Raw genomic sequence first — 19,479 nt, 5'->3', positions numbered from 1 at the left:
TCTGATAACAGACGAGAACAGTAAGAAAAGGATAAATGCAACATTTTATTGTGAAGCTAATGCTATGTAACTGCTCACCACGCTGTCTTACATTGCTTAGTAATAAAGCGGTGTTTAACATTCCAGAAAACGTTCTTTAGGGAACACTGAAGCATAAGACCCTCAACACAACTAAAGACAAGCATCAACTCCGTCTCAAACTGGAGTTATTCACTGTATTTAATAGGGTAGGGGACAGAGATTTACCTCCACCTTTTGCTTTTGTCACTTAAATCCAGACTTCTGAAAACACTGACTAGGCCTTCACCTGAATGAAGATTTGAATTGTGACAGTTTCCATGTTCTCAGCCCCCCTGATAGGTATGCAAGCATTAGATCAAGTGTTTCTCACTTCAAATAGCAAAAAACAAAAAGCCCTGCAGTACTGAGACCACACCTTTAACATCCTGAAACAATAAACCTGTATTAACCAACTACGAAGAAAGTCTTCTTCAAAGTCAACCTCTGAAACAGAACTTTTAGAAGCATTTCTTATGAAGACAAAGCCTAATGACCAAGCTTCCAGACACTTGCAAATCAAAATGATGAAACTGGAGAGTACTGACAGAACTGCAGTGTTTAACCAATACATTTAGATACACTGGAGGAGTGTCTACCTTGTCAATTATTGCTGAACTCAGGAGGTAGTTACTGACAAAGTAAACAGTTTACATCAAGACAGTTTACAATTTACAAGAGAAGCAGACAGAATATAATACACATCTCCGTGTACACTTTAGATGATTCTGTCTTTGCAGGAAGCTAGTTTACATCCGTGTCCTGTTGAAGTTACAGTACTTAACATTTTTATCTATTGGTCATCTCTTAGGACGACCGTGGAAACTCAAGTAGGTGAGTAAAACAATGTCCTTCAGTACTAACCAAAAGCTCAAGAGAGCCTAACAGTGAAATCGGTAACTGCCTCTAATGAGCATGACAACTAAGGGAACTGTTCTCCACTGCCTGCTTGTTACTTCCTCATATCTGACAACTGGTAGAAGTCCCCAGCACTAAAAATACAGGAGCTTAAGACTACCACAAAATGAATGAAGATCTGTAACCTACAATAGTGCTTGCCATCTCCCACAGCTGCCACATGCAGAAGCATCGCTAAAGCATTAGAATAGCTAAACTTATCTTAGGCACAACGATGCAATTATCCATGTCTTGTAGGAAAGCAGTAGAAGATTCTAGCACACAAGAAATTTCATCACATGTGGTTAAGGAAGTCCTGAACAGAATGCTGCTTTCCATATCAGTTGCAAAACAGATACTTCAGTTAAATTTGCCAACATATCTGGCTTCCCAGTACTTAAATTTCACCCAACGTACATGACAGCTGTGCCAGCTAAAAATTGCTTGTTTAGAACAGGAAAAAAAAACCTACCAATTTCTTCTATACTGGAAGGTAAGTTTAATTGTCACAGGAAGTTGTATGTGTAAAAACCTGCCATTTTAATCACATTCAAAGGAATCCAACAGGGAGATCAGATTAGAAGATGTGCTTCTAATTACTGCTGCGAGAAGGAGTTCCTCCCCAGTTCAGATTCCATTCCAGTTATCAAGTGTTACTATCATGTTTGGTACCTAAACAAAGCAAGTTGCTGGGCCACATTCAACAAAACCATTACTCTGACTTCCTGAAGTACAGTTGATAAGAAGTTTTGGGGAGGAATGCCTGTTCCTAATGCACTAAACTATAATTCTGACACAGTAAGAGAACAGGTGAGACTTGTAAGTACATAACCATACCACCGCAAGCAACCCGCTGCCTTAGAAAACACTGCTCCTTCAGTGGGTAGAAAAACAAAACAGGTATTTCCTGCTTAATAAAACAGGCAAGGATGTGCAAAGAAGATAGTTTAAAAAAAAAGCAGCAGTCTCATTACAGTTGTTTTTCCCTTCCCTCCAGTAAGTGTTTAACTTCAGGCCAGTAAAAAAACATATGCAGCGAGCCAGACAAGCTGCTTCCTAATAATCTCTAAGAAGTGGGTCAAGTCATCCATTACAGCAGTGGACAGATTCATCCAGGGAAGGGGAAAAAAAATAAGTCAGTTTAGGGACTTAATGCAAACGTAACCTTTACAAAGGTTAAAAGCATCCAAGCTGTTGTCCTGCTTATCCTAACCTAATTCAAGATAGATACTGCATTAGAACATAATCTGATTTTATGACATATATGGTCGCAAAGTTCTATACAAAATATGTGAGTTGTGGGTTCCCCCCTCCCCACTCTGTTTTTAGATTTGCTTTTATACATAGTTAATCTAGCACACAGATGAAAATCATTGAGCTGGAAATTACTCAGCATATGTAACATCAGAAATCAGAAGATGTGATTAAATATCCTGAGGGGGACAGAATTATTATTAAAAGATACTGTTCAGGAAATAGTGTAAATGTGTAAATGTAATTTAAAGGCAATTCATGAACCAAGTGGCACTTGGTTACAGACTAAAAAGTACAGCAGTTATTGGGGCAAACTGACATTGCAGAACAAAATAAAGCTCTAACTGTGTTCCAGAAGGCATCCACAGAGCTTCAATTCAGACATTACACAGAAAATAATTGAGGCAGGATAGGTACCGAAAACATTACTGCGGCTCACATTCTCCAGTCCTGAACCAGTTGTTCTTTTCCTTTCTGAGGTAGCAGCTCAGGCTTCTGACCCTCTGTGCTGTTTGCTTGTGGTGTTTTAGGAGGTGCAATGTTCTACCTTTACACTTCAGGTACCTATCACCTGCCAATACACATCTGAAATTAATATCGCTATATTCTTCAAAATTCAACGGAGGAAAATTGAGTTTGATAACAAATATTTAGGAACACTTACAACCACGAGTGTTACCTCAGAGCTCCCATTTGCAAATGATCTCCAGGAAAAATTTGCAAGCTTTATCAGTAGGAAAACCAGAGGCATTTGTTATCTGTTTATCTATTTGGCATATATATTACTAAACAGTAATACCTGTTTTTAACACTATGAAGTCTGTGACAAACACATATTATACTAGCCAGAAATCTCAAAGATAACTCTACTGAAGGCAGAACTGCGGCAAAGCAAAAAAGACAGGAGATCTGACGAACTAAAATCTTTCAGCATTTCTTCTCTGGGAAGGTTGTTCAGGGGAACAAAAATCACATTTCATCTATATCAGACACACATTTGATAGAGTCATTCCCTTAGAAGGCTAGAAAGTGGTTTGGTTAGAAATGGTTTCAAAAGGCATACTAGTGTAACACAATCTTTTCATATATTCAAATTAAAAGCAACTTAAAAAGTTAAAAGTGCCCCTGGTTAAAAAACAAAACAAAACACAAAACACACTAATCCCAAACATATTGCATGTATACATCTCAAAAGCTTTACACAGCTTCAGCTATCGCGTAACAAATACCATGCAGCGAACACCAAGTCATCTCTTGGTATTACTGCCTTTGCACTGCATCAGCTATGTGCTTTCACATATATAAAATCATAACATATACAGACAATTTTCAAATAAATAGTGCCAGAAATATTTAAGACTTATTCCTTGCAATAAAATAATTTAAAGGAAAAAGGACAAAGTTTGCCATTCAAACCATACGGAAATAAAAGAGAGAACTGAATTTAGTTAAAACAATTGTAAACAATACAAAACTTTGCAACATCACTAAGCTGGGAGAGTTGTCTGTTTTAATTTTACAGCAGTTCTGACAAGGAACTAGTATCTGCCTTCCAAACATCCCAGTGTTTGATTGATGCAGAATTTGTAAACAAGATGTCAGGCCTTTAGAAGTAAAGGCAGAGATGTTTTATTACAGCACTTAAAGGCTTGCACTTTTTTAATAGCTTGTCATTTATATAATAAAAATCCAAGTATTTGTACAAAGATGCAGTTTCTTTCAAAAAAAGCAGATCAGTTGAGTGTTTCATACTTTAATATACAAACCAAAAACATATGAAAGCTATAAAAACATTAATGTTTGCAATGTATTAAACACGTAGCCTTATGCTTAAAGGTTAAATGTGTAGGTTTAAAAAAATTACACAATGGAAATTTCACTTTCAAATGACCGCAGCCGGACCAAAATACAAAGTAGAAACACATTTCTGAAACTTGACAATTAGCATCACTTACTCTCTCAAACAGCTGGTCTTCAAGTTGCACACCATAAGCGTAAGCTAACATTCTATCAATGGAAGCATTACAAATCGCGTTAAGTGAAAATACTGCCAGTAAATGAACGTCTTAATCTATTTCTTATTTAGTCGTTTTCTTAAGAACAGTTTGAACTGGTTGTATAGTTTTTTGTTGGTTGGTTTTTTGCTGTTCTGCTATCACAGGTCTTTTTTAGAACTGTTCTGTGAACAATGCACTCACATACAACTAAACAAAAAGACAAAGAATAACAGACCAGCTGCGCTTTACATTGTAATGAACGTAATCCCCCAATGCTGTTCTTCAGCTTTGCACGGGGAATTTGTTTTATTTGGCACATTAAGGGTAAAAATAAAAAAAGAGACAAAAGTGGAACCAAAGGTTACAAAACAACCTAACTATTAGTAGTCATCAGGAAGGAAGCCAGACATTCGTGTCATGGCAGAATTAAAAACAAAAGTAATGCACACAACATAGGGAAAAAGTCTTCCAATGATCAATATCATCAGAGCCTTCCAACTGAAACAAAACACACAAACTATGATCAGATTGGTAGGAATCTTACCCAAAGTCCTATTGTGCTCTTACTTACAGTGTGTAAATCCTCACTAAACGGCAAGGAGGTTTTGATGAACTTATTTCACATTGTATAATTTTTTCATATTCTCAAGTTTTAGTGCAGATACTCAAAGATCTGCCAAGTCCTGTAAACTTTGGCTGCTTTTCAGTAGTCTGTACTCCTGCTCCTCAGGCAGCGCTTTGTTCCATTTGAAGTAGTGTTTCACACCGTGGTATCTCCAAAGTCCTTGTTCCAACGAATGTATGCTTCCAGCGTCTGAGGGCTCAAACTACGTTTTATCTTCTTCAAAGACTCGGTGAAATCTGATAATTTAATATTTCTCATCTAAAAGAAAAGCAAACGATATTAGGATGACAAGCAGTTCAAATGCTTTGGTTTATTCAAAAAGTACTTCAGTATTTACTTCTAACATGCTTCACATGATCTGATGCAATAGTCTTGTGTCATTTAAGATTATCATTACTTTTTTCTTATAATATGTTTGATAACTATGTTAGTTTTGTTACTTAATAACCCATGAGACTGTGTTACTGCTTCCTATTCCGCTAGGTGGTGTAAGCCAATGCACATAGGGGCACGAGACTGAGTGTACAATGTGGGATTTTTAAAGCACATTTAAAGCATAACTTCGTGCCCCAGGAGAATAAGGCACTAGAGGTCGTCCATACCCAAAAAAAGATAAACAGATAATGTATTCAAGATCACAGTGGGCTCTCGGTCAAGTAAATCTTCTCATCTCAATTCTCTGATTCAACATATGCCCTTCAGTTTACTGAGAACACAATTATAAGTAGAAATATGTCCAGACACAGTGGGAGGTAGGCAAAGAGTGTGTAAGGGCATTCTCATCATCAAATGAGTATTAATGTTACAAATGGTGCTGATCCTCCAGGTTTCATGATTTCCAGGTACTTCCGAGAAGACTTTAAAAGAGCCAATTTCTTCATTTTCTCCTTTCTAGGCTTAGAGATTTAAAACTGCTCAGAGGTTCTTAAAATGACTTGTTTTACATAAAGACAAAAAAAAGCATTTTATATAATACTTTTATAATATATATAATATACATTTTATGTACAGCTTCTGTGAAGTTTTTGGAAGAGTAACACTGAAAAAGACAAAAACAACAAAAGCCAGGCTTCTGATGTCATCTGAGAGATATCATGGAGCCCCAGATCAGTATGAGGGGAAAAGACAGGACAGTCAGCTGAAACTAACAATACTGGAGACTATGAGAAAAAGAGGTGCTCTTAAAGTTGACAACCAAACTACACAAAGAACATAAAGAACCTCTAATATCTGAGGACAGATATTTCTTCACACAGTTTTAAAGAAACTTCTTTGGTGAGGAAATAATCACAAAGACGTAACAGCCAAAAAAGAAAAAACAGACTCCTGTTTTGTAGGATACTAAGCATAAGCAAAGAGACATGAAAAGTTTCAGCTGAGCACGTTACTTTCAAAAGGGAAAACAGTTGCTAGAACAGCGTACCTCACTGGCAGACATATTCTTCACCTGCTCTGGTTTTAGTTCTGTGAAAATAAAGAGATTACTGAGTTTTGTAGGAAAACCTACCTCTTCTGACAATTACAACACACTAAAATGTAGTTTTAATTGGAACACCACCACAGACAAGATAGGTGTCTATCTGCATCAACATAATATTCCATAAGGAAAAGTATATAGTGGCATTTTTCTTTTCCTCCTCTTTCTTCCCATTGAGCACCCTCCCACCCAGGCTGCTTCCAAAGTGACTCACTACAGATACAGCACAGTATGTCAGAACAACATCCTTCCTCACAAAGGGAAGCATCCACGTATGACAGCTGCCCTCCACCATTTTATTCTTAGGACCCACATTTCTCTACCAGCAGAACATGCACAATTCCCAGCAAGCAAAAAGGTACTATCAGCCAAGTACACAGAAATAAATCAGGCAGGCACATAAGACTGCATCTCACTGCATATGCTAATAATGGGAGTTCATCATTTCAGTAGCCCTTCTCATTTTACAGTTCTCTTTTTGAAGTATTATTATGGTATCAGAGTATAGGAAACTTTTTGCTCTGAGGGTACAAAGAACATAGGTGGGATCAGCAAGGCTGACATTAAAAAACAATTAGTATTTTAATTGGAAGCTAGGATCAGGTAGAGGAAATAATTTGTGATCTCTTCTCAATATGGACTCGCATGCGAAGTGATGGGCCATCAAAGTAAAACTTTTATCTCTAAATGCATACATTAATTTAACTACTCTAGATAAACACCTTCAAAGTATTTAAGGGTACTGCAATTTTTTAGAAGCCTAAACATAAAAGCTGTGCTAGCTTACCTCGGATTGGACCCAGTGCAGCATCCTTTGCTAATGCTGTCAAATCACTTCCAGAGTATCCATCTGTCATTCTTTAAAAAGAAAAAGGAGGAGATGGGAGAAGAAGGGAAGAATGGAAAAATTGCTTCAAAATACCTTGTTGTTAATTGCACATGGTTAAGACGTTATTTGATCAGAAGAAATACTATTTAAATGTTGCTTTCCAAATCTAATAAATTAGTAATGCATTAAATGTAACTGATTACGTGCAAGTCTTTTCCAGACAAATGTCAGGCACAGATATTCAAATCCTGCCTAAAATGCAAGCAAAAGCAAGATGACAGCAGCCACCTAAGACTTGTTGATGAAAAAAAGTCAAGCTTCTGTTATGAGAACATCTTACCACTAGTTTGTCATCATTTAATTCAACTGTCCCATAACCCAATATAATGAGAATCCAATACCACATAAAAAAAATCAATGATTTTTACCAGTCTTATGTGTAAAACAACACGCATTTTTAGTTGGTGCCAAGCAAAGGGCAAAAGCACATACTTCTAAAAATCTAACAGTAATATTTGGTTTTGAAAGTGGCAGTTTCATAGTAGGCTCCTTATGAAAAGCTTCAGGAACAGCTGACTAGCTGATACCAGAGAGTAAATCAATCTCAGGACTCATGGGAAAATGGGTGAAAAGCAGCATCTCCCTCACTTCTCAATAAAAGTATTGATGAGCATGTTTCAACAATAAAAACCCCCATTACATAGTGTAGGGGTAAATATATATATATGTATGTATACACAATCCTAAAAGGAAAACAATTTCCTACACTCTGACAGAAGAACAACTTCTCAGAATGCAGACATTGCATGCTCAGTACTGTCACTTCCTGAAGATCAATGTCAGATTAAATTTAGAGGGAAGAAAACAGCATGAATGAATTCAGTAAATGAGTGTGTAAAATTCAGTATAGTTACAAAATACTTACCTCGCTAGCTGTGCCAACTCTTTTTGGGTCAATGGACTTCCTTGTTTGCTTAGAAGATTCTTTAGCAAAATAAATCTTGTCTGAAAAGATGATACATTTATCATATGTAAAACTGATTTTCACGGTACACTTAAAATTTTATTGCAATAACAAAACTACATGTTCAGGCTCGCTTTTGTGCTTCACTGACTTAAATTTGCCTGCAGTGCTTTTGTGATTAGACTTTACAAAATAATCTCTTCAGAGAAAGAGAGAGGGATTTGCTAATAATGAGAACAAGGATCACGCTGGCTCTAAAGAGGCATGGAATAACATGTTAGAATCCTTATCAAAAGTCCTAACCTGCTGTACAACTGAAAAAAAAAAAGACCACACCACACTAAATTACCTAATTACCTTCATCTTCTGCAATAAATACTCTCCCCTGCCAACCAAACCTGCTCCTACAGGTCCTATTTCAGACTTGTCCACACTTGTCAGTATGTAAGCAACATCTCTCTAATACTGAGCAACTACTACTAAATTTGCTTGTAGCAAGCACAGAAAAATGCAACAGCATAAGATAGTTGCCAGACTTAAAGCACAGTTTATGTGGCCAGCTTGAGCCAGAAATTAAACTGCCAAACTGCAATCATCCAGGGCAAGTCAAGAACATAATGTGAAATACTTTTCAGAGGCTTCTGTTTTGATTCAGAGAAAATGCACCTCAAATCAAAGAACACACATGAAAACCAGTACTTACCTCCTCATTTGGTAAAGATACATATACCCGTTTGGTGAATCGTCTAGAAAAAACAAACATGTATAAATATACAAACACCCCTCTGGTTTTGTAGTGCATATGAATCTAACATTTGGCTTGATACACTTCCATCATCTAATTCTAGGAAGCAGAACCTCTAGGCTTAAAAGTAAAACAAAATCAACCTGCATGAGCTGCTGGTGTCACCTTACTCCTGATGTGGTCGTGAAATTCCTCCCAAAGAGGAAACACTCTACAAGTAAAATAAAATCACTGCCTCTCAGTAAGATAAAGCATCTCTTCACTGGACCCAAGAGATCTCTGGAATTTTTTAATAAATGCAATTATTTGTTCAGACAGTGCTGACATGCCTATTTTCCTCAGTCTAAAAGGAACCGAGAAGCAAAGATGAAAGCTTTTAGCTAAAAAAGGCCTATGGCAAACCTACAGCAACATCTTCAACTGCAGGCAACATCAGAAGTCAAGCAGTCACAGAGAATAAGTACTAAATTTCATTCATCAAATTTCTTTTTTAAGCTTCAAATTAAAGGAAAAAAAAATAAAAGCAGCATGAGAGATGCAGGAGTTATAAAAGACTGACTTGGTTTTAAGAGACAATGCTGCTTTAGACAGTTCTAAGACCATTGCGCTTGTACAGATGTATCTCAAAAGAGAGGCACCTCTGAGAAGCTAAATAATTTATTCTTGCCAATCAGCTTTGCCTAATTAGTCAAAAACTTATAATCAAGACAGTAAGCAGCAAAACCTGCTGCTCCTAAAAAGCATGGTATGATCACACTCAAAGAGAAGAGATATTCTGATACCTGAGAACAGCATCATCAAGCTCCTGTGGCCTGTTTGTTGCTCCCATCACAAGTATTCTGTCCTCTCCAGAAGACTGTACCTATGTAACATAGAAAAGCAAGACAGTTTTTATAACTAAGTGCTGTGAACTGAAAACTTGCCATTGATTCAGTGCACCAACAGGATTTTACTGTATGTCTTTTCTTTTAATGCAGTTAGCTTCATATTTATCTAAAGAATGCTTTAAAATCAAGGCAGAAGAAGCGCAAGGCAGTGCTCAAGTTCATTGCTGTATAAGTGAATCCAAAACAATCCACATAAGTATTGTGTAATAGAGCTCCACCTTGATTTGAAGTTTCTAACTTGAAGACTACATTTGATTTTCTTCTCTTCATTTTAAAAGAAAACCTTGTTCGAATACATGCGTGCAGTAAACTCTGCACATTACTGCCACACTGCACTATTTGTCCCGATTCATCCCACTCTGGACAAGTTTTTCTTAATCATGTTATGTCTCTCTATACTGTTACCTTCTCCTCCTTTACTTCATTATTATCACTACGCAGCTGCAGCAGTATTCCACTGTATTATGGGAAAATGAAGATTTTTCAATAGAAATATCAGTGCTTTGTGACAGAAAAGCATTCTGATGTTCATTTGTGGGTACCTCCCCCAGCACACAATAATGAAATATCCATTTTGTTTTCCTGGATATCACATACCTGCAGTTAAATATGTTTAACCTGCATGTTGTCATTTCTAGGTTATGATACAAACAAAACCCAAACAAACTCAATACAAAGCATGCTAACAGAAAAAATGAGCATTTCTGAGGTGTCAGAGCTGTGTAAACCAATGATCTGAAGTAGTTCCTTCGAAATTATCCTCTCTCAAATCTCACCTTACCCCTTGAGAAAGTGCACGCTTTTTGTGAGACAGAATCCTTAAAGAAAAGCAAAAACAACAAAAAAACCCAACCAATGCAACAACTCTACTTCAAACCCACTGAATCCTCTTACTTTGCCAGAAACATACTTCACCAAAATATGCAATTGCAAACAAAGATTCAACTCTGTCTGTCCCTCAGTTATCACTCTACCTCAGTAACAGTGGTTTTTGTTTTCACAGCTCCCTTATCACTGCCTGACTCGATTTGCTAAGTACTACCATCTGTAAGTAAAAAATAAAACAAAACAGAAAACAAAACACACACTGTCTGTCAAGGTAAGTCCTAGCAGCCAAATCCTGTTTCCATCTGCAGCTTGTACTGGCACCCATGACATTAGCCCACTCACCTAAAATCATGCAATACTTAGGCTAGATACTTACACCGTCAAATTCTATTAAAAATTCTGTTTTTAGACGCCTACTCGCATCATGTTCACCTTCTCGTCTTTCACACAAAAGGCTATCAACTTCATCTGAAAGAAAAAAGAAAAGGAACATACATTAAAGACTTCATATTTGCTTAAATTCTTTTGCTAATATAGGACTCCAGAAAGAAAGATCTAATCTTTTTTTTTCCCCTTTAGAGACAGACAGATCCATTATCTTTAATGTGTAAGCACAGATTAAAAGCTTGTTTATTTTTCCGAATAGGTTTACCATGCTATGTGTTGCTATTTAAGCATTTAATACTATGTACAAGGGAGAAAAAAATCCTGCTGGGTAATAAACTGAACTTCAGGGCAAGCAAAACCTATTTTCATGTCTGTAGTTTAACACCAAGGAGGACTTGCTCTGTAAATGTTGTACAGCCTGTTATGGTTTTGATGGCACTAATTCTCACTGCTAGCACTACAGTAACAATAATCTGATGTACTGTATTTGGAACTACTGGTTAGCCAGCAGGTCATAATTAAGACATTAGCTCTACACCACAGATTTACCCCAAATATTTTGCCAGGTAATTCAAATTTAAAAAGTCAATATGTTTAAAAGAGTAAATAAATAAGTAAAGAAAAGGTCAATAACATTTAAGGCCTTACCAATAAAAATGATAGAAGGCTGCAGTTCTCTGGCTACTGCAAATAGAGCACGCACCAATTTCTCACCTTCGCCCACCTGAAACAACAATAAACTTCTTACGGAAGGAACTTAGAAAGTATTTATTACAAGACTCATAACATAAGGGCTTACAGGAAAAAATGTCAATGAAGTGACACAATCCACTGGTATGTACTCGAATTATTACTAGTTCAGAATTACATACAGCAATGTTCTTCCTGTTCTAAAAGAAAGGTTCGAACTTATGATTGCAATTAAGAAATCAAGAGAGTTTGGTGCCTAAGTTATAAATGCTTCCTTTACTCTTGTTAAAGGAGAGGAAAACAACAACTACCACTCATCTCTGTCACAGTCAATGCCATCCTAAATAGGAAAAATCCAGTGACATTGAGTTACCACAAGCACAAAACTTTTTTCTTAATTTGACAAACCATTTCCTTGAAGACTTCATATTCACTACATGGAACCAGTCCACCAAAGACTTACCAGAAGTCCTGGCCTTTAAAAGCCCCAGTTACAGCCATGTGTTTTCTCATTAACGCAGTTCACAGCTATTACTTACGTATTTTGAAGTTAGGCTTGCAGCGCTGATATTGAAGAAAGTAGCATTTGATTCTGCAGCAACTGCTTTGGCCTAGGACAGAAAAAATACACTTTTTAAAACATCACATTGAAGATTCCTCTTTATTTCTGCAGCTATCACCATTGTTTTCCACAGTCATTTCAAAATCCTTATTCCTTCAGAGGGAATACCATGTAAATGCTAAAGACAACTTACACACTTACAAATTGGAGCAGAGAAGCAGCAGAACCACTACAGAAGTTTCCAGACTTCCTTGCACTTCTCTAATCACAACATCTCCACAGCCAACTACAATTACTACAGTTTACTCACCAAAGAACACTAGCCTACACTGCTCTCTCTTTTCAGTGTATCATGAGTAAGCACTGAAAACAATTTTAACTTATTTAGGGAGGCAATTTAGAGCAGCATTTGAGTCAAGTCACATTATAATTACATCTTTACCATACTCAGAGTACCTTCTTCATAAACAGCTTCACCACATTCAAGAAGTTACTATTGGTCATGCAAGCTTTTTGTGTGCGTGAGTAGGGCATTGCTTTATTCTGCTTGTTTCTTTCAAATTGATTAGCAATTATGTCCAAATAGGTAAAACATAACAGAAGAGCCTATGAAAAGCGCTCAGTATTTCCACTAAGGACTTCAGAGCGGATCCAGCTTCACGATCAGCAAAGGCAGCATGCATCTGCAGCATGCCATGTGATTAGGGAGGATGCGCCAAGTTCAGCTGCACTGTCACAATGTTTCCTGGCTGATGCACAGCCATTTCTCTCCAGTTCCCTGTACTTAGAACACCATAAAACAAGAAGGTTGTTTTATGTTGCTTTTATTTGTTGTTTCTCACATAGTGTGGAAGGCAAAAAACTCCTCGCTTCTGTGCTTCCTCTCCGGTTAAAAAACCGCCTGCATCTCTCTTATTTTGGTAGAGAGCACACAGTGTTTTAATTGCTGCTGCACGCAACCAATTAACCTCTCTCAGAAAACAAAACTTGGACTCACCAGTTTAAGATATTACTTGTGACACAGAAGAAAATTAAGCTGCAAACTGTTTAGCCCTGCCCACAGAATGCACCATTTCACATTCTCACATTAAGGCAACACTCCAAGGACATATGCAGGGACACTATATGGTTTGTTACTACAAAACTCACGCTTATTATCAAAACCCCTTTGCTGCTAAGAATCTAGAAGTATCCAGTTAAGGGATATTACTTTATCTAAGCAATAAGCACAACCATTTCATCTTCGCCAACACTCATCTACAGTCAGAAGCTCCCGGGTGTAAGCCACAGTGATCTTAATCCAACCCTTTCAATGTCAACACAACTCCCCTGTGTTGCACTAAGTTTTAAAACTTCAAGAAAACAAAATGTACCAAAGTAGTCCAAGAGATTTAGATGTATGTAAACACGCTGCATTTCTACTGCACATACAGTTGGAGAAGTCCTGGCTCAAGTTCCAACTGTACTGACAGCACAACACCCTGACATGACACCCATAAGCTTCCCAGTAAAGCAGAATATAACTAACTTACATAAAAGACACTACTTTAAGAATAGTTCAAAATTATGCAGCGTAAAAGGCTGCTTAGAAACAATGAAGTTCTGGAAACCTAAATGCCAGCCACCCCAATGGCTACATTTGAAGCCCACCAACCCATGTACGCAGAATTTTTCCTCACCAACATTGTCTTCCCATTTCCTGGTGGGCCAAAGAGCAACAATCCACGCGCAGGAGCTCTAAGCCCTGTAAATAACTTGAAGAATACATCGTAAGTTAATTTCAAAAATAACTGAAGTGTTAGAAACAGTAAGTGTACACCTGGTCCTGGTTAGATCTTTACACGGACTCAAGACAGTAATTTCTTTAAACTGAATGAGGGTTGTTGTTTTTTCCCCCCCCACATAATTTTATGAAGCACCAAAAGAAATCCTAAAATATGTTCCATATAGACTTGCCAGCATTAACAGCCACCAATTAAGCTTAATTCCTAGAGTTATGTACTGCCTTTAACTAACTGTGATGACAAGGAAAAGCAAGCCATTCAATCTTGGGCAGGGTTGAGGGGAAAGACAGGAAAAAAAGAGTGATGATTTAACACCATAAGAAAATGGTTAAAGACTCACTGGATAGGACTGGTAGCAATAGTAACAGTTCTACAACTGTACAGATTTTTAGAGAAGTTATGTTTCATTATGACCTTGCCCTAATGCACCTCACTACTTTCTCACACAACAGTCAAACTACAATATGATCATTCCATGTACATACATAACATGAAATGAATATGAAAGACAGAAATATATTTGTCAAGACAGAGCAGTCTATCACGTTTAAAGCATTAAATTCCATTTAAAAATATGAGGGTGCATGCACAAGCACATGCATTGTAGGAGAGTTAAAGCAGTGCTCCTATTAACTCCATGTGGAAGAATGACTTTTTTTTTAATATAATAAAAAGGAAAACTTAGAGGAGATTTTCATTTTAACCTGAAAACTACTTAAAATATTACATATCTGCCACCTACCCTCCCAACATACCCTTGATAACTTCCTCCCTCTCACTCAGCATTGGATTTTCTTTCCTATACCACAAAACTACTTCTGTTATAATCACTGCAAGCAAATCTACACTTTCCCTTATCACACATCTGCTGTAGTTATTTCTATCACATTTCAGTAGGTTCAAAAGTCTCAGAATTCTAGTTTTCAGACTCACTCCTTCATCCTAGCTTCTAATAATTCCAATAAACAAGCAAAAGGAATAGTTATGCAGTCACTCATACGCGCACCATATCTGAAGACCACCGTCAGTAGGCATTCTTTTCCACAATACCCATCATTAGAAATAGCTTTTGGTGTCTGTAGGATGACCAACCAACATGCATTTCATTACAAGAAGCACTTTGTTTGTGTTTCACTCTTTCAGTTCTGGGCTTTGTCCTCTACATCTCCACACATAGATGTAAGTATCTGGATCAGTCAGCTTCACTAATTTTCAGGCTGCCACTTCAGCCTCTTTATCCTACCTACACCAGAAGGTGAAAAAATTCATCACAATATTTTAACACATAAGAACACACTTCTTTTTCCAGGAAAGCTGTCATCAAATGGCTTGGATAATTATCATACCCAACAAAGACAGGTTATCAGAATCCCCACTTCATGTGTGAAGCACAATCCATTTCTTTGACCCTGCTGTAGTGATAACAATACCAAACTGCTTACCTCAGGTCTAAGAGAAGGAAGGATAACAATTTCTTGCAAAGCTTGTTTAGCCAGTTCCTGCCCTGCGATATCATCAAATTTGACAGCTGGCCCACTAACAAAGAAATAGAATATTAATTAGTCTAACAATGAGAGATTCTTTTTCAGCTGCAGCTGACTAATTAAATGTATTTGACTATAAAGAACTACTTTGAGGAAATCTACAACTTAGGCTGCTACGCATTTCAAGAAATAAGCATTTCTTAACTGAGTTTTCCTTGTTTGTTTTTTTGTTGTTATCTTAACAAAACAACAAACACCAACAAATGTGCATTATTAGATTTCATTCTGAGAGCACAAAGATTTTTTTTTTTGAATGAAAAATTGTCTTTCTGCAGCAAAAAGCCTACTTTTCTTCAAACTTACCTATCAACAATTTCATTCAGGATAAGATTAGCAAGATTACTGTCCACATTTCTAAATATTTTCATGTCTTTCTTCTTTCGAGCAGCAGGAGTAGGAGTAGAAGGCTTATTTGTTCTGCTATTTTTAGGAGGAGCCTAGAGAGGAAGAAGAGGAATATAAAACAGCTTTTAGGCACACTGTTTCAGGTACTTGATTTCTACAAACAATAGTGCTGTCAAAACATGTATGTCATAAAATGTGTTCTACTCTATTACATGGGGGTAGCATGACAAAGTGGGAAAATAAGGGAAAGAAACAGTGCAAAAGAAACACACCATTTTTCTGCCTTAATAGTACAGAACTTACTTTACATTCCATTCACCATTTAAAAATCATTGCTTTTCAGTCCGGTTGCAACACGGAACTAGAATTTTTAAGCTTCCTTCCAATCTAAGCCAATCATTTAATACAACCCACACACACACGTTAGGAGAAAGAAAATGCAGGGGGGAAAAAAAACCCTACATTTGTGGAGTAGGAGCCCCTCAGATCTTTTACATGCTGTCATTAATGTTTGTTTTTATGCTGGCTCAGTCTTCCTCAGTATCCTATGTGATTTTCAAAACAGTGTATTATCATTTGTTACGACACTTCGTTACAACTAAAATCTCCTCGCTCAACAAGACTCCTGCTTTCAAAAATCCACTCTGCAGTCTAGGTTAAGTGGCTTAAACAAAAAAAGACTGAATGTTTTTGATTTAGTTTAGGTGTTGGGTTGCTTTTTTGTAGTTGTTCTTGGTGTGGTTATGATATTATGATGTGGTTTCATTTTCCTCAGAACCCTGTTGCTATCATACCACAACACTGCAATAAAAGCAGCAAACACAGAGCTCATTCTGGATTTTACATTGATTTCCCTAGCAAACACCACTGTATCTGTTGTTACCAACAACATACCTTGTGAGCAGAAGTTGCAGGGTTTGCTGCTGGTCTAGACACAGAAGCAGTTGATATCCCACTGTAGCTAGGTGTTCTATGGTGGCCTGAAAGGCCAGTGGATCCTGTTTTTGCAACTGTTTTTGAACGTGGAAGAGAATTACTTGTGTGCGTTAAGGGATCCTTCTTTTTTGGAACTGCTCCACTTTCTATAAAGAAAACCAAATGTCATGGGGGCATTTTTAGCTGTAAACTTCAGCATCAACTGTAAATTAAACATAGCATTGTTGACACATAATACAGTACCATATTAGATTAATATGAGTTTTTAGAGAGGTTTAATTTAAAGAGATATCAGCTGTAACTTTCCTTTAAAGTTAAGTTTCACATTTTTAGGAGCTCTCAATATCAAGACTACTTTGTCATATTATAAAAGCTGGAGACACCTACATTCTGTAGCAAGGGAAAGGCACCCTCAATTTCCTAAGACAGAAGTTAACAGAATACAAGCCAGAATATTTTTCTTCCCCAGAACTCCAATATACAACACTATAAGAAAACACTGAATTTCAAGCCATTAGATTCAGAGTACTCATTCTTTAAGTGATGTTATCAGGCACTGTCTGGCACCTTCCACACACAGAAGCTTTACCAGAACACTTTAAATTGGGAAAGCTCAAATAGTTATACCTATAATAAGCTATTAAAACCTTTTGATTACAAATCTGTTCCACTTCAAGATTCCTCAGGGGGTAAATAAATTCTGAATGCACAGCACTGAAACAGCTTCCCACAGTCCAAACTAAATCTTATAATATCACATCACTGAACTGAAACACCATTCCACATTCCTTCAACATTTGCTCCAATTCACCTCCATGATGGAGCAGAAAGGTCTGGTGACAGATTTAACTTATCTTAATACCTTGGCCACAAGTGACTGAACTCTAAAAAGACATTTCCAGTCCAGAGTAAACAAAAAGCTCTTGATTTCTACATTCTTTTTATGGGATATGGGATGAAACAGGGTTCATTGACTCAGAACTGACAGGTGTGGAACAGAAGACGCAGACTAAGATGTGAAAAGCAGGCACAATGGCTGGTCAGGCTGCTAAAAATCTGAGCACAGCATCTGTCTTTTTGCGTTGGGGGAATACAGTATTGGAAGATGCACATGTAAAACACAAGAGAACTTGAAAAATACAACTGACTATACCTTTAAGATGCTTCCTGACTAAATCACACAAAGATCCAGAGCTGATCTAACTGAGTTATCACTTAGCCATTCCTGCACAACTTGCAGGTCAAAAGCTCTTCAAGTGAGAGCTCTTACTTTGAAGCTCAAGTTCAAAAAGTAGCTTATCACCCTGTTAAAAATCCTACTCGACATTGTCACTTCTCCATTTTAATCAGAAGTTGACACTCAAACTTTAATTTCTCAGCTTTATTTGCACAGCTGGTTTTAAAGTCAATATGGGAAGGTTTCAAGAAGCTACAGTAGTTTTTTCTCCATCTCCTTCACACTAAGATGCTGCTCAGTCCTCATGCTTTTCCAAAACTTTCCCCATCTACGAAGAGCAACACATACACATTGCAATTCTTAGCACCACACAAACTGCACAGCTAAGGATTATTTCAGGAATCTGGAAGCACGGGGAGAACACAACATGGAAAAGAGAAACAATTAAAACAAATTATGACTTGCTTCTTGAAAAAAGGAAAGAGGAGAAGGCTTTGAATACAAATCATTATTTACACTACTTGTACCTTCAGAAATCAAAACCACTGAGCTTACAGACATTCTATTGTCAATCCTATCAGATAGCACCAAGTGCTGCAGAATCAGTCCTTCAGTTTCACCTCCAAAGGGAGGCTTTGCTTTATAAAGAAATTCATGATTATATGTAAAGTAACTAAGAACACGTACTGTATATGGCCCGTGGACATCAATTTCAAAATAATAATAAATATTGAACAAAAAACCCCACTGGTCTAGAAATGTTACGGAGTTTTACACAAATGAAAATCTTTAAGATGCAGAGCTACATACTTTCTGCAAGTATCGCAGAGCAAAATACATACAGCAATTGTAAGAAACAAGTATTCAGACCTGACAATCATGGTAGTCCCCCTAATAATATCTTCAAAGATTACACTGAATTTTTTTCAAGTATGTACAGTCAAGTAATAAAAGACACTTAACAGAAGACTTCAGTAGCTAACAAGAACCTGCTCCATACCCGGGATGACAGAACAACTATGCCAATCAGGGATGCATTTGTTCTTCTTTCCAAGTAGAGCCACATAAGTCAGACAGCTGCTATTGCCAAATTATGGTGGTAAAAACAATCTTGTTGCTACTTGCTTTTCTATTTTGGGATCATCCCTAATAATAAACGTTTTTTTAAGAATGCAATTTTGGCAGTTCAGAAAATGTTGCCATTCCATGCCTACCACTAAAGACACGCCAGCAAATCTTACCAATGAAAACAGATAAAACTCAAGTGATTGGTGCAGTACTAATATTATGGTAAGAACAAGAAAGACAAATGCCTTTGTGACAGCGTATCTCACTGACAAATGTAAAAATGCTATATTAGAGTAACTAATAATAACAACAATATTGTGCTGTCTTTTGCAAGATTAGTAATCTTCTCTATCAAGCTTGAAGCTGTGGCTTTACTATTTCTGTTATTGGTATTTCACATCATAACATCACGTAGAGCAGTGGGAA

The 19,479-nt window shown here is 37.1% G+C and overlaps 1 protein-coding gene across 5 annotated transcripts in view; it reads right to left on the bottom strand.

Moving 5' to 3' along the window:
* Positions 1 to 36: 36 nt before the first annotated feature.
* SPAST (spastin) overlaps positions 37 to 19,479 on the bottom strand; it is a 32,894-nt gene continuing 13,451 nt past the window's right edge. For all 5 annotated transcript variants that reach the window (XM_072332798.1, XM_072332799.1, XM_072332801.1 and 2 more), the window contains 13 exons: positions 16,767 to 16,954; positions 15,831 to 15,964; positions 15,426 to 15,519; positions 13,879 to 13,953; positions 12,177 to 12,248; positions 11,596 to 11,671; positions 10,937 to 11,028; positions 9,628 to 9,707; positions 8,804 to 8,846; positions 8,062 to 8,141; positions 7,095 to 7,165; positions 6,254 to 6,294; positions 37 to 5,088 (listed from right to left, as the gene is read on the bottom strand). In XM_072332798.1, the coding sequence (XP_072188899.1) occupies positions 4,966 to 5,088; positions 6,254 to 6,294; positions 7,095 to 7,165; positions 8,062 to 8,141; positions 8,804 to 8,846; positions 9,628 to 9,707; positions 10,937 to 11,028; positions 11,596 to 11,671; positions 12,177 to 12,248; positions 13,879 to 13,953; positions 15,426 to 15,519; positions 15,831 to 15,964; positions 16,767 to 16,954 (1,169 nt within the window). In that variant the 3' untranslated portion in view covers positions 37 to 4,965. The remainder of the gene's footprint in view (positions 5,089 to 6,253; positions 6,295 to 7,094; positions 7,166 to 8,061; positions 8,142 to 8,803; positions 8,847 to 9,627; positions 9,708 to 10,936; positions 11,029 to 11,595; positions 11,672 to 12,176; positions 12,249 to 13,878; positions 13,954 to 15,425; positions 15,520 to 15,830; positions 15,965 to 16,766; positions 16,955 to 19,479) is intronic.

This window comes from Excalfactoria chinensis, chromosome 3 (assembly GCF_039878825.1).
Source record: "Excalfactoria chinensis isolate bCotChi1 chromosome 3, bCotChi1.hap2, whole genome shotgun sequence".
Lineage (NCBI taxonomy): Eukaryota > Metazoa > Chordata > Aves > Galliformes > Phasianidae > Excalfactoria > Excalfactoria chinensis.
Note: the sequence above shows the minus strand (reverse complement) of the source record. Positions and strands in the feature narration are given on the sequence as shown.